Genomic DNA, 14,633 nt, shown 5'->3' on the forward strand with positions numbered 1-14,633 from the left:
CTGAGCCACTCAGGCGCCCCATCTAATTCCTCTTTTAATCACAGTAGTACATAAATACAGGCCCTTAAAAAAAATGTGAATATGGCTTTAGTAATACTAAAGTCGGCATGTTTAAAAAAAGAGACTGGTCCTTCTGTAAACTTCTTCCTGCTTCTTGGAGACACAGACGAGCTTTTTACTCTTAAGTGTGCAGCCTCATGAATATTTACATGCATGCCCCCCCCCCTCCCCGCAACGCCCGCCCAGACCAGGACCCTGACCATTTCCAGCACTCTAGAATGTTCCTGGCGCCCCTGCTCTGTTCCTACTTCCCCAGATAACCACTATTTTGACTTCTGCCACCACTGATAAGTTTTAAGGCAACCACTTTAAATTACTTTTGTATGGGGCACCCGGGTGGCTCAGTCACACTTCACGTCAGACTTCAGCTCAGGTCATGATCTCAGGGTTTGTTTGTTTTTTTAATGTTTTGCTTTTTTTTTTTTAAATTTCTGAGAGAGAGAAACAGCGTGAGCAGGGGAGGGTCAGAGAGAGGGGGAGATACAGAACCTGAAACAGGCTCCAGGCTCTGAGCTGGAGCACAGAGCCCGACTCGGGGCTCAAACCCACCAGACTGTGAGATCATGACCTGAGCCGAAGCCGAACACTTAACTGACTGAGCCACCCAGGCGCCCCTGATCTGCCTACTTCGGACAGGAACTTGCAGCTGCTTAGGAGGCTAGATCCCAAGTTCACTCTTCTTCCCCTTCATCACCAAGAGAAGCTAAAATACTTTCCAATTTCCAGGCCCCGCCACCAAACCGCCATACCCCTGGGCACCTGTAAGCCTGTGTCAGCGGTGAGCCGGGCGCCTGACACCACGGACTCAGGACCTTTGCAGAGAAGGGCTCCGCCTGTTAACACGGAACCTGTGACCAAGCTGCGTGTCCCACTGTAGCTGGAGCAAGCAAGCCACGAGAAAGCCCAGTGTTTCTCAGACTTCGTTTACTGCCTCTCAGTTGCCCCCTTGGGACTCTGCCCCTTTCTGCCCGGCGCCCCATCCGCGTCGCACCAACAGGTGATCTGAACAGACCCTCAGAGGTTTCTGTTCGCCAGGAGCCTGAATGCACGCCCGCCTCCGGAGAGGAAGGTCGGTCTGCACGGGGCGGTGGTGCCGAATGCTCAGCGCCAAGATGCGATGAAGGCACAGCCTCCTGTCACTGGGAGAGAGGTCTGTGTGGCCGAGACACGACCCACCCTGCGGCCACTCCCTCGGGCCCCAGCTGAGACCTCTTCAGGCCCGTGTCCTCACCGCCTGGCTCCCTGTCTCAGCGGGTCCCTGTGCCGTGCCGCCCCCTTGGCTTCTCCAGCCCGGACGCCACAGACCTCACCCCTGCCAGCCTCTGCCGGCTAGGAAACCTCTTCCCTCCCCCGGGGGCGCCCACTTCTCACGTGCTGTCCTCCAGACAGGGCTGGTCGGACGCGGCCGCCGCTTACGGGGACCGCACTTCGGCGGTGCTGTTACCGCCGCCAAGGCCCAGCGCCGCAGCACCCGGGAGGCTCGCTCTGTGCGCTCAGGTGAGAGCGCACGGCAGCACCTGGAAGCCTGAGGCCCCTCCTGGTCCCGAAGGCTGCAAGGGCGTGCACGTGTGACCAGACAGGTGCAGGGACAGGGTGCGGAACGCCATTTTAATGAGGGAGAAACCCAGGCTCAAAAGTGCTCAGAAACCATCCCAAGGTAACCCAACGAATCCACTTCGGAGGCTGGAGGCTAAAATACACACTCTGTCCAGGGCCCCAGAAAACCTCCGTTCCCCTGGACGTGATCTGCTCGCACCAGAAGTCCAGTCCCGGCTTCGCTCAGAGAGGGCCCCTCAGCGCCAAGCAGGGACACCCCGAAGCCTGGGTCCAGGGAGGGGAGTGGCTACCCCAGCCGGCCACCTGGCCTCCGCTTGGGGCCGCACGCCCCCGAAGTCCCCGGACGGGCAGAACCCCAATCACTCGGTCCGCTTGGCGCAGACCCAGGGTCTTGGAGAGGCACAGTCCCAAGCCACAACCTTGCCTTCCTCCAGGCCCCCGCACTTGAGGCCGGGCTGGTCCTCATCTTCCTCCGGGAGTCTGGGGATGGGGAGAAGAGGGGACGGGGCTCAGGGTGACGGGCTCTGCCAGCCTGTGCGCCCGATGCCAGTGCCGGCGTGGGTCCTGCTTGACCACTGCTCAGAGCCAGGAGAGTCTGCAAAGGGCTCTGGCGTCGGAGTCATGAGGATGCCCCACAGCTTGGGAGAACCACCCACCCTCCTGTGGGCGGGCCCCTCATCTACCGAACAGGGGGACGGACAGTCCGGCTCCGGCGAGCTCTGGGAGCCCAATAAGGGATGGGGTGACTGGGACTAAATGAAACCAGGCCCTGAGCGGGGCAGTGGGGGAGGGGTGTCTCCCAAGAGGTACCCCCAGGCTGGTGGTGGAGCAGGGGCTGAAACCCGGAACGAAGGAGGCTCCAGTGGGGGAAGATGTCAGCGGAGGGGAAGGCCCGTGACCCCTCGTTGGTGCCTGCTGTGATGTCATCCCGGTCATACTGGGGACAGAGGAGCCACCCACCCAGGCCCGTGGTCACTCACAGCTGGGGCGGTAGTGGGGCCCCGTCGATCCAGTGCCAGCCCTGGGGGCCTCGCCGGGCCCCCAGCCAGGAGTGTTTGGTGAGCGGATATCTGCTCAGGAAGTCCTGAAGGAGAAAAGCAGCCGGTCACCCTTCTTCCGACACTAGACACCGGTACGGCTGCCCGGGGGGATTCTGCGCCCCACGCTGCCCCACCTCCCGCAAATTCCCAACTCACCCAGCCAGAGACCAGACTCGGCTCAACCCGGCTCTCCCGAAACACCAGCAAGTGGAAAGCTGTATCGGGCCCTGGCTGGTTGCCAGACACTGTGTTCAAGACTGGGGACCAGAAATGTTTCCATGGATATGAGCGGCCAGACAAGGGGGAGAAAGCCGGGAGGCTACAGAGCACATCCAGGCAGCAGACGGCCTGACCGGGCGGGAGGCGGCCTGGGAGCAGATGGTCAGCAAGGGCGCACCTGTCGGCGACAGCGTAAGGGACCCTGCAGCAGCGCAGCACCATATCACAGCCACTTACAAAAAGAAGACAAGTACGAAGGCCACCGAGCAGTATGGGGAAAGCTCTCCTACGTGAGGGGCTACTGCACGCTCGAAGGCGGACTCCGCCGGGGCAGGATCGGGTCCTGAACTCGGTGTGTGCACCAGCGCAGACACAGGCAGCACCAAAAACCCAGAGTGCATTGGAGAGCTATCAGAGGTGATTTTTCTCTTTCTTTTCAATATTTGTCCTTGAGGTCACATTGTTTTTGGCAACGGAATGAATGAAAAAAATGTGCTTGAAAAGTTTTAACTTGGACAATGAGGGTCCAGCTCTGTAAGTCCCGGTGTGGGGCAGCGACGCTGGTGCATCTTCCAGAACATACCTCAGTACCACCTGACGGGAGCAGCGACATCCTTCCTACCACTTGGGTGAGTGATTCCACTTTGGAGAATAAATCCAAGGCCATAAAGGGGGAGAAAATGAACTTCCCCAAAGATAGCACAGTGTTATGTTTAAAGAAAAAATGGAAACCACCCAATGCTCAGCAATCAGGAAACAGCATAAGCAGGCATGTTATGGGACAGCAACCCCATGGAAAATTACAATGCCATTAAAGATGACAAGTACGCAGAAAATGTAATGCAAGAAAATGTAAATAGAACAGGTAGAGCAGACCGACCACACCAGCAAGGACGCATTGCTCACAACACCCACAAGCATATATCCATTAGTGAAAATTAGAAGTGGACTCTTAGGAGTCTGATGCATGTGCAGCTTTTCCCTAGAAAACTGAGAAAGCCAAAACCTCTACACTTGCCCCTGGTTATTAGAAAGTAAGCACTAGGGCCATGACCGTCCCCTGTTTGTCCATCAGGTCTGTTTAAAGGTCATTTCCTGTAGGGACACGGTGCTGACTGTTCTCTCCTCTCCCACCCCCCACCCCCCCGTAAGGTGGGCTCCCTCCCCTGTGCTGTGACCATAATTTGGAGCTTGATGCCCAGAACTAAATAGCTTGTCAGTTTCCAACATTGGGCAGGGACCGTGGTGAGGACCGGGGGCCTGTCTGATTCACACCGGCCCTGAGAACCCAGCACACAGTAAGCCAGCTCAACAGAACTGGCTCCCTGTGCTCCCTGCCAGTATACCCAGCAAGGACCACAGCTCACGCACGTGCCATCAGGCCACCCATGGGCCCAGAGGCGCCAGCACAGACCCAGCTCCTCTCAAGGAAGCGCCACCAGTCAGCAGCTGAGAGAAGCCAGAAACAGCTTTCTGGCTGAGGGCTGCTAACCTGACCCCTTCTGAAACCTTAAAGGTCAGACTGCATATGAAAGAGGAGAGTTGGCGATGACAGGCCACACCTTGGCTGGACCGCAGGCCGGGAGCTTTGGAGAGGATGAGGAGGAGCCTGGAGCCAGCTCTGAGGGGAGTCGGAGGACAGAACAGCCCAAAGCATCTCAACAGTGGCTGCAGCAGACCCAGGACCCCTTCTGGCCAGCACCCCCTCCTGGAGGACACACCAGGGCCAGGAGCTTCTCCCGGGGCCCAGAGGCCACTATCACTGTGGAGAGCAGAGTTTTGGGACCGGGACACCCCACATTCAAATTCTGGTTCTGTGACTTTAGGCAAGTTCCCAACCTTTCAGAGCTTCAGTATGGTCCTCTAAAATGGGGGGGGGGATTTGTGGGGTTTTAAAAAAATTATTATTAAGTTTGTTTATTTTCAAAGAGAGAGAATCCCAAGCAGGCTCTGAGATGTCAGCACAGAGCCCGACACGGGACTCAACCTCACAAACCCTGAGATCATGACCTGAGCTGAAATCAGGAGTTGGATATGGGGTGCCCGAGTGGCTCAGTCGGTTGAGCATCTGACTTAGGCTCAGGTGATGATCTTACTGCTTGTGAGTTCGGGCCCCCTGTCGGGCTCTTTGCTGACAGCTCCAAGCCTGAAGCTGGCTTCAGATTTTGTGTCTCCCTCTCTCTCTGCCACTCCCCTGCTTGCCCTCTGTCTCTCTCCAGTATAAATAAAGATTAAAAAAATAATATTGGAAAAAAAAGAAAGAGTTGGACGCTTACCTGACTGAGCCACCAGGGCCCCCCAAAACTGAGGAGACATTTGTAATGAGGCCTGTGATAATACGTATAAAGCCAAGGTCAGGTCGTATGTACTCACTAAATGAGAAATCTCCAGTCTGTGCAGGGTGGTGTGCAAACATAGTCCCCAACACAGGTGACCTCAACTGATGTCTCCAGCGTTGCCACGAGGCTCCTGCCCTTCGTCCAGGCCTGGCCCCAGCCCGCCCGGCCCTCCCCAACTTCAGTCCCCGGGGCCTCCCATGACAGGAAGCAGGGCCCACCCCTGCCCAGGCACCCCTTTCCATCCTTCTTTCCTTGCAGCTCTGACTACATTGCTGTCACCACTAGCAAAAATTATGGCATGGGAAAAGTAACATCCATGGATTAAGTTCCAGAAACTTCTGAGTCATTTACGGTCCAAAGAACTTCTGTGTATGATGCCACCGAAATCCCGGGGCCTCCACGGTCTTCAGCTGGTGCTTCTCCAACTTTGCCACCGATGCGGGGACATGTGGGAATATGACCCTGAGCAGAATTTCCTTGAAATCCGGTATTTTCCATCTTAGAAGTGAGCTAAGTTATCCGCTGTGCCTTCAAACATTTCTTTTTTAAAAACTGTGGATAAAATACGTATCATGAAATTTGGCTTTTTCACCATTTTTAAGTGTACAGGTTGCTGGCATCATGTGCATTCACACCGCTGTGCAGCCATCATCCATCCCCAGAGCCTTTTCCTCTCTCTGCACGCAAACTCCAGCCCATTAAACGCCCTCCTTCCCCGCCCCCCGCCGGCAGGCACCACTCTCCCTTCTGCCTTCACACATCTCTGCTTTACTATTCAGGTGCTCCCATTAGTTAGTCTTCGTAATCCTATGATGGAAATTTCTTCATGTTTTTTTTCACCTTTCTGTGGTCGAGTGTGGCTCCTTGCTCCCTCCGCCCTACAGAACACAGCCATTCTCGAACTTTCTCCTTGTCTCTAAGCCCAGCTCTTGGGGAGGCCGAGACCCGCTGGTCCAAGGGCTGTGCGTGTTACTGGCACCTTGGAATGTCCCTGGGCATGTGTGTCCAGCTCCTGGAGCCTGGCCTTTGCCAGCTCCCTCTGCCAGCCTGTCCTCAGCCGCTCCTCCTCGCCCGGTGCCTCCTGGAATTTCTGGCCGTCATGCAGCGCTCCACAGTCATCACATTCCAGACGTGAAATCTTCACCTTCGTCTTTTTGCAAGGAGTTTACCCAGACTTTATGGTATGTTTTCTGTACACTTATGTTTCAAATAATTGATCCTGTATGCTTAGTTTTAAAAGAACTCTTGGGGCGCCTGGGTGGCTCCATCAGTTGAGCGTCCAGCTTGAGCTCAGATCATGATCTTGCGGTCCAGGAGTTTGAGCCTCATGTCCGGCTCTGTGCTGGCAGCTCAGAGCTGGGACTGCTTCAGATTCTGTGTCTCCCTCTCTTTCTGCCCCTCCCCCACTCACGCTCTGTCTCTGTCTCTCAAAAATAAATAAATGTTAAAAAAAACATCTTTTAAAATTCTTTATCTGAAGCTTGAAATTTGGTTAAGCCCATCTCCCCCTTGGAGGACCCACCAGCCACAGGGAAGTTTTTGCTCAGAGGGCTAAGGTCATTCTCCACTGAACCTGTCTGCTTAGAGGCTGGAGGGCAGGGACAAGTCTTTCGGAGGAGACTTGCTGTGCTCAGTGGGTCACTGCCCAGCTCGGTCCCCTCCCCAGCTCCAGTCACTCTCTAGGGACCGACCTCCATTCCCACTGGCCTCCATTTTGCAGACGCAACTAGGGGCCTGAGAATGTTCTTATTTGACAAACATAAGAAGAACTCAGGGCCTGACGCAGGCGCCCGACAAAAACCCTTATACACCGACGTCCTGCTTAATGGGCTACTGTCCCACTAGCATTTCCTCCTAATTATGTAGCACACATTATTTGCAGAACATTTAGAAAATTAGAAAAATTAAAACTTTAAAGAAGGAGAAAAAAATCACTCGCAGTCTTCAGTGGTATCCACGATTAGGATATTACTATACATACTTCCTTTCTGTTTTTTCTTTGTATATTTATTGTTACTATATTGAGATCACAGATTTCATGGTTTTCAATCTACATTGTATCTTTTTCATTTCTCCATGTCTTCTGAAACCTAAGTTATTCCTGGCAATGAAATAACTCCTGTTCACTGTAAACCATTTTCTCCAGCATGGTCTTCTCTCCACCTTCAGGGACCTCTCCCAGAGAGAAAGGAGGCAGGAGCCACCTTCCCTGTTGTGAGGCACAGAACAGCTTTGTGTCAAGACTGGGCAGGAACAGTGCAAGAAAACAAATTCATGGATGTGAAATCTTAAGTAATATTTTAACAAGTCAGATCCAGAAGTATTTGGGGCAGAAGAAAATCACGGCTAAGCAAACTATCACAAGAGGCCTAGAATAGTAAAAAAAAAAAAAAAAAAAAAAAAAAAAAAAANAAAAAAAAGGCGGGGGGGGGTGTGCCTGGGTGGCTTAGTTGGTTAACCGTCTGACTTCGGCTCAGGTTATGATCTTGCGGTTCGTGGGTTCGAGCCCTGCATCGGGCTCTGTGCTGACACCTAGCTCAGAGCCTGGAGCCTGTTTCAGTTTCTGCGTCTCCCTCTCTCTCTGCAGCCCCCCACTCCAGTTTTGTCTCTCTCTGTCTCAAAAATAAACTATAAAAAATTTTTTTTAAAAGAAAAAGGGGGGGGTGTAGGGAGGGAGAGGGTACCTGGGTGGCTCAGTCAGTTGAGCACCTGAGCCTTGATCTTGGCTCAGGTCATGATCTCAGCTCAGGTCACGATCTCACGGTTTGTGGGTTTGAGCCCATGTCAGGCTCTGTATTGACAGTGCAGAGCCTGCTTGGGATTCTCACTCTCTCAAATAAATATTTAAAAAGAAATAAAGAAGTAAAACAGACCACTGTAATTCACCACAGAGATTAAAGAGGAAACAAAGGTATCATTTTGATATACACACAACAAAGCAACCCATGAAATTAAACTCATTCATGTTGAAACCTCTTCAAAAAATAGGAATAAAAAGGAACTTCCTTAAATGCTAACATTTAAGGAAGGGGCTGTTCTCATCATGGACTCTCGGTGACAAACACAGTTAGGTGATCAATAAATATGTTATCAAATCGCTGACCGGAGGAAAGCTCACTGTGAAGGGCTTGGCCACGGGCAGGCTGGGAACATGCCCCACACATGCTCCCGGCTCTACTGCTGCGTCTTGGAATCAAGAGTAATTGAAGACCTTGGGAGCCCTGATGTCTGGTCCTCCCTCATGTCACTTTATTTCCTCAGGCCTAGGTGACTTTTTCTGCAATGCAGAGTTGGACTAGATCTTTGAGATTCCTTCTGGCGCTAGGAATGGGTGATCTGCAACGCTGTGTTCATCCCTGACCGCCCGCCTCCTTCTCACCTGGGTGTGGTCCGGCAGGGGGAGGGTGGCGCGGTGAGCCAAGCAGAAGGCCTGGCTGGCCTCCCAGGCCCGAGCCTCGGCAGAGACGTAGTAGCAATGCTCCTCACGCCACATCCAGCCCGGCGGGCACGGCCGGCACGTGGCGCCTGCAAGCAAGCACAGAGACCACTGTCAAGAGCTGAACGGATGCGCAGTAAAAAAAAAAAAAAAATCAAAATCTGGCCATGGCCTTGACGGAAGGGACAAATCTGGAGCATGGAAGAGGTAAGCCTTGGGCCGGGCAAGCAGGGTGGGCAAGGACCTGGGCAGGCGGTAGAGTCTGCGCAACGCCCCAAACTGCCCAAGGTGGGGGCTGTCCACCCACTGCTCATCAGAGCACAGGCTGTGTCCAGCGGGAGGAAGGTGCTCCCTTCCCTCTCTGTGCTCAACAAGCCAGATGTCTTCACGCTGCCTCTGCCCGGGGGGTGGCGAGGGGGGTGTTTTTTTCGGATTCTCACAAAGCTGCTGTAAGGACTAGACACCCTGGTGGTGGCCAGAGGGCGAGGGGGGACCAGGAGGCGGCACCATACCTGTTCTAGAAGCCAGGGCCACAATGGCGACCGCGGACACCGCCAGAAACACAGCCATGACCGCTAGGGCCCAGCGCAGGGACTTCATGTACAGAGGCAGCCCTGGGGGAGGGGATGGCCGGGAGAGACAGGTCAGAACCCAAGTCAGAACCGCACAGCCTCGCACGCCAGCATCACGCCCGCCCTCGCACCCCACCCCCTTGGCCCAAGACACCACAGAAACCCACTCAGTTTAGGTTAGAAAATTAATACTGGGGAGAAAAACACTAGAAGATATTCTGCTGCTTTAAAAAATAGAAGATGTGAGAGTCCATTCAAGAAGGAGAACAGACGGTTGGCTGACAACCATTTGCTGAGCACACGCAGTGCATGAGACACCAGGTACAAACACCACGAGGAACAGGGCAGGACCCCCACACTCACGGGGCCCAAGGACCCAGCAGATAAAGCTCCAAACAGGGGAGGGATGGGGGTTCGGTTTAAGCATCGACAGACCTGGGTTCCAGTCTCGGCTCCGTGGGTCCCCCAAGAGTTTCTGGTTCTCCCCCCCCGCCCCATCTCTCCAGGCCACAGGAGGCCACTGGTGAAGCACTGTGCTTCCGGGAACAGATGCGAGCTGTCAGCAGCTCACGGGCCCAGGGGACCAGGTAGCTGGAATGAGGCCGCGGAGGGGAAAGGGGCTCCAGAGACAGGCAGGAGGAAGAGAGAGAACATATTCGAATCGTCCCGCCCTGGTGACAGAGGAACCAGGGAGGCCAGAGCGGAAACGTGGGGAATAAAACACAGTAAATGGTTCATTGTGGCCACTGACAGCTCACAGCAGCTTTCCACCCAGAAATATCTAAACTAACTGAGCACCCCTGGGGCGCCTGGGTGGCTCAGTCGGTTAAGCGTCTGACTTCGGCTCAGGTAGCGATCTCAAGGTTCGTGAGTTCAAGCCCCGCACCGCGTTCTGTGCGGACAGTGTGGAGCCTACTTAGGATTCTCTCTCTCCCCTTCTCTCTCTTCCCCTCCCCCACCCTCAAAATAAACAAACTTAAAAATAAATAAATGAGTAACTGAGCACTCCTGAATCTGCTCCCTGCCAGGACACAGAAGCATGAAATCAATTAACACAAAAAGAGGCCTCTCCTCTCCCAGACACTTCTCGGGGACGAGGGCTTCGAATGCTACATATTCAGCGTAAGGGTCTCAAGAGCTCAGCCACCATATTTGCCAAAGCCTGAAAGAGCAGAGGTAGTTCTCCAGCAAATTTCCTATTTTGAAAAGACTAACGCCATTTTTAAAACCACATGCACAGTAGGATACACCGCCCTCTGAATACACATTCGTGTGTATGGTACACACAACACATACACAGCATTGGGGCACATTTCCAAGGTTTTTAATAAAACATGTTTTCAATCATAATTCAACTTTAAAAGTAAAGGCACTTTTGAAATCCTCAAGTTCCCTTTTCTGTTAGGAAAAACACTTGCTTCAAAGACTGAAAAGGGATGCGTGTTACTCTGATCTATGAAGAGTCACATTCCATCTATGACCTTTTTGGAATTTGTTCCCCCCACCTTTTTTTTTTTTTAATATTTAACCTGCTTCTTAAAGGGATGTGACCCAAATTTTCATCAACTGATAAATGGATAAACAAACTGTAGCACATCCTTACAAGCGCAATATTCAGCCATGAAAAGGTATGAAGTGCTGGTACAGGCTGCAATTTGACCAAGCACCCAACAGTTTATGCAAAGTGAAAGAAGCTAGTTGCAAAAGGGCACATATTATGAGTCCATTTATGAAATGTCCAGAATAGGCAAACCCACAGGGACACAAAGTAGCTTAGTGGTTGCTTGGGGGCGGGGTGTGTGTGTGTGTGTGGGGGGGGTGATGGCTAAAAGATACTGTGTTTCTTTTTAGGGGGTTGAAAATATTCTTTTTCTTGGTAAGGTTATTTATTTATTTTGAGAGAGGGACAGAGAAAGCAAGCAAGCAGGGGAGGGGCAGAAAGAGAGAGAGAGAGAATCCCACGCAGGCTCTGTACTGCCAGTGGGAGCCAGATGCGGGGCTCGAGCTCACCAAGAGCGAGACCATGACCTAACCCAAAATCAAGAGTCGGATGCTTACCCAACTGAGCCACCCAGGCGCCCAGAAAATATTCTAAAGCCAAGTGTAGTGATGGTTGTACACCTCTGTGAATATACTAAGACCACTGGATTGTACACTTGACATGGGTGGATTGTATGATATATGTTACCAAAAAACGTGATTTGAAAATGCTTGGAATAAAAGATACATATGTATTGACAGTTTTAAAAGCAGAACTGAAAAACCTGGAGAAAAAAAGGAAAACAAATCTACCAATCACCCCGGTCAACGTAACTACCGACCTTTCAGAAAAGAAATACAGCGGGTTACATAGTCTCACACACCTTCCACTCAGGACTGCACGGCTGACCTTGGGAATGAAGGGGCCTCCCAAATTTCCAGGCAGAAGTCCCACCTACCCCCCTTTCAAAAGCAATTCTTATTTTTTTTTTTTTAAGTTTATTTATTTGAGAGAGAGAGAGAGAGAAGGGCAGAGAGACAGTGAGAGAGAATCCCAAGCAGGTTCCACACTGTCAGTGTTTAGCCAAAGAGGAGCTCAAGGCAGGGCTCGAACTCATGAACCACGAGACCATGACCTAAAGTGAAATCAAGAGCCCAACATTTATGGATGGAGTCACATAGGAGCCCCTCAAAAGCAATTCCTAATTACACAGGTAACACAAATACATTCTCCCTGTTAAAAAATGAAAATACAGATCAAGCGGGGCGCCTGGGTGGCTTAGTCGGTTAGGCGTCAGACTTTCGCTTGGGTCATGATCTCGCGGTTTGTGGGTTCGAGCCCCGCGTCGGGCTCTGTGCTGACTGCCAGCTCAGAGCCTGGAGCCTATTTCGGAGTCTGTGTATCCCTCTCTCTCTGACCCTCCCCTGCTCATGCTGTCTCTCTCTCTCTCCTAGAAATAAAAATATTTAAAAAAAAAAAAAAAAAAGAAAATACAGATCAAGCTAAAGTCCCCTCTTGCTAAAATTTTTTTTTAATGTTTATTTATTTTTGAGAGAGACAGAGCGTGGTGGGGGAGGGGAAGAAAGGGAGGGAGACACAGAATCTGAAGCAGGCTTAACCAACTGAGCCACCCAGGGGCCCTGCTAAAGTCCCCTCTAAGCCCAACTTCTCCCTATTTCCGATTCCAGACCTCGCTCAGGGTCTGCGAACCCACTGAGGCAATAACACACAGTCCTTCCCTCTGGCCCCATTCTCTAGCTTCTACCCAATTCCCTTTTCAAATCTTGGATGGACATCTCTCATGTTCCCTCTGTTTACTCTCTCACTTTGAGCCCCATCTTAACTTGCCATCTTTCCTACGCGCGACTGAAACACCGTCTGCTTCCTCTTAGTCAAATCCGATCACCAGGGGGTGGAATTAGGTTTTGTGGGGCTTAAAATTTATTCAACTTGCCCGTCCCTGATCGAACAGTCTCTCTGTCTCTAAGTATACATAAGCATTAAAAAAAAAATTTTTTTTAAAGGGGCTCCTGGGTGGCTTAGTGGGTTGAGCATCCGACTTTAGCTCAGGTCATGATCCCGCAGTTCATGGGTTCGAGCCCCATGTCAGGCTCTGCACTGACAGCTCAGAGCCTGGAGCCTGCTTCGGATTCTGTCTCTGTCTGTCTCACTCTGCTCCTTCTCTGCTCCCACACACTCTCTCTCTCTCAAATATAAACACTAAAAATTTTTTTAAAAATTTATTCAATTTAGTGGGTGAGGGAAGGGGTCTCAAAAAACATAATAGAAACCTCCAAATACACAGTTTGGCATAGGAGTCAGAGGGCTCCTGCCAGTGAGGCTCTGCTTTTGTGTCATTGCCTGCAGGCAAATCTATTACAGTTGCCCCAGCTCCTCCCGCTGGGGCTGACCGTGCTGGGCATCACCCTCTCTGGGCCCCACTTCCTCCACGCACCCAGCGCTGATGAGTACATTCTTCCTGCCCGTCCCACCAACATTATAACTCCCTCTGGAGTTCTCAGGCTGCTCCCCCCCATCTCCAAAAGACACCTTCTACCCCAGCTGCTGTTCCCACTCTCAGCTCCAGAGTACCCCTGCCCACACGCCTCCTGGCTCCATCCCAGGCTGACCTGCACTTGAACTTCAGTCCTAGACTCTTATTAATCTGATAAAAAGCTACTGACTTTAAAAGACTCATTGTGGTAGATGGAATAATGTTCCCCCAAAGATGCCCACATCTTAAGCCCTGGAACCTGTGACTATGTTAGGTTACGTGGCAAAGGGGAATTAAGGTTCTGGATGGAATGAAGGTTGATCATCCATTGACTTTAAGATGAGGAGACTCTCCTGGCTTTTTTCTTTCTTCCTTTCTTGTAAAAAAAAATTTAATATTTTATTTATTTCTGAGCGAGTGAGAGTGAGAGCGAGAGAGAGAGAGAGCATGAGCAGGGAAGGGTCAAAGAGAGAGGGAGATACAGAATCCGAAACAGGCTCCAGGCTCTGAGCTGGCTGTCAGCACAGAGCCAGACACAGGGCTCGAACCCACAAACCGTGAGATCATGACCTGAGCTGAAGCCAGATGCTTAACCGACTGAGCCACCCAGGCGCCCCTCTCCTGGCTTTTCTAGGTAGGCACAACATAATCACCAGGGTCCTTGGAAACAGAAGAGGGAGGTGGAAGAGGAGAGTCGAGGGGGCCAGCGGCAGAAGGAATCAGACAGACACTGCCGGATTCTAAGGGGTATGAACTAAGGAGTTCTCCGTAGTAGTCTTCTAGCTACAGAAGGCAAGGAAACGGACTCTCTAGCGCCAGGAAGGAACATGGTGCTGCTGACACCCTGGCTTTAGACCAGCCAGCCGGCATCAGACTTCTGAACTACAAAACTGTAAGATAATAAGTTCATGTTGTTTCAAACCACTAAGTTTGTGGTAACTTGTTACAGCAGCGATAGGAAACACACCATCAGGCAGAAAATGTGCTCACACCAAACTCTGCAAAAAGCCGGGAGTGACGTGCGTCCCTGAACCCTACCCCTGACTGAGACACGACAGAGACCCTGGGGCTTAGAGGCCTGTCTAGCTGGCCTGGTCTTCCTCCCACCTGGCCAAGCTTTTGGCACTTTGCCTGCTGGGCAGGTGGCTACTCCCTCCTGGGGGCTGTTTCTGAGCTTTCCAGCTATAAGGGCGCCCGTGCCACCCCAAACCCTACTCGCCTTTCAGAGCTTAGCTCCAGGAAGCTTTCCCAATGGGCCCCCAGGGTTCAGCACCCACTCCCCCTCAGTTCCCTGTCCAGGGTTGTTTATATCTTTTCCAGGCTCCTTCTTCCCTGACAAGAGCCCCCACTCTTTTTTTTAAAAAAATTTCAATGTTTATTTTATTTTTGTGTGAGAGAAAGAGCACAACCAGGGGAGGAACAGAGAGAGAGGGAGT

General features: G+C 51.9%; 1 protein-coding gene across 1 annotated transcript in view; it reads right to left on the reverse strand.

Moving 5' to 3' along the window:
- Nucleotides 1-1,654: 1,654 nt before the first annotated feature.
- Nucleotides 1,655-14,633, reverse strand: part of KLRG2 (killer cell lectin like receptor G2) — a 14,624-nt gene continuing 1,645 nt past the window's right edge. Inside the window, exons 2-5 of the mRNA XM_039234041.1 lie at nucleotides 9,164-9,265; nucleotides 8,595-8,740; nucleotides 2,598-2,701; nucleotides 1,655-2,097 (exon numbers count right to left, since the gene is read on the reverse strand). Coding sequence (XP_039089972.1) covers nucleotides 1,977-2,097; nucleotides 2,598-2,701; nucleotides 8,595-8,740; nucleotides 9,164-9,265 — 473 coding nt within the window. The 3' untranslated portion in view covers nucleotides 1,655-1,976. The remainder of the gene's footprint in view (nucleotides 2,098-2,597; nucleotides 2,702-8,594; nucleotides 8,741-9,163; nucleotides 9,266-14,633) is intronic.

The sequence above is a fragment of the Hyaena hyaena genome, unplaced genomic scaffold, assembly GCF_003009895.1.
Source record: "Hyaena hyaena isolate Hyena2069 unplaced genomic scaffold, ASM300989v1 scaffold_82, whole genome shotgun sequence".
Lineage (NCBI taxonomy): Eukaryota > Metazoa > Chordata > Mammalia > Carnivora > Hyaenidae > Hyaena > Hyaena hyaena.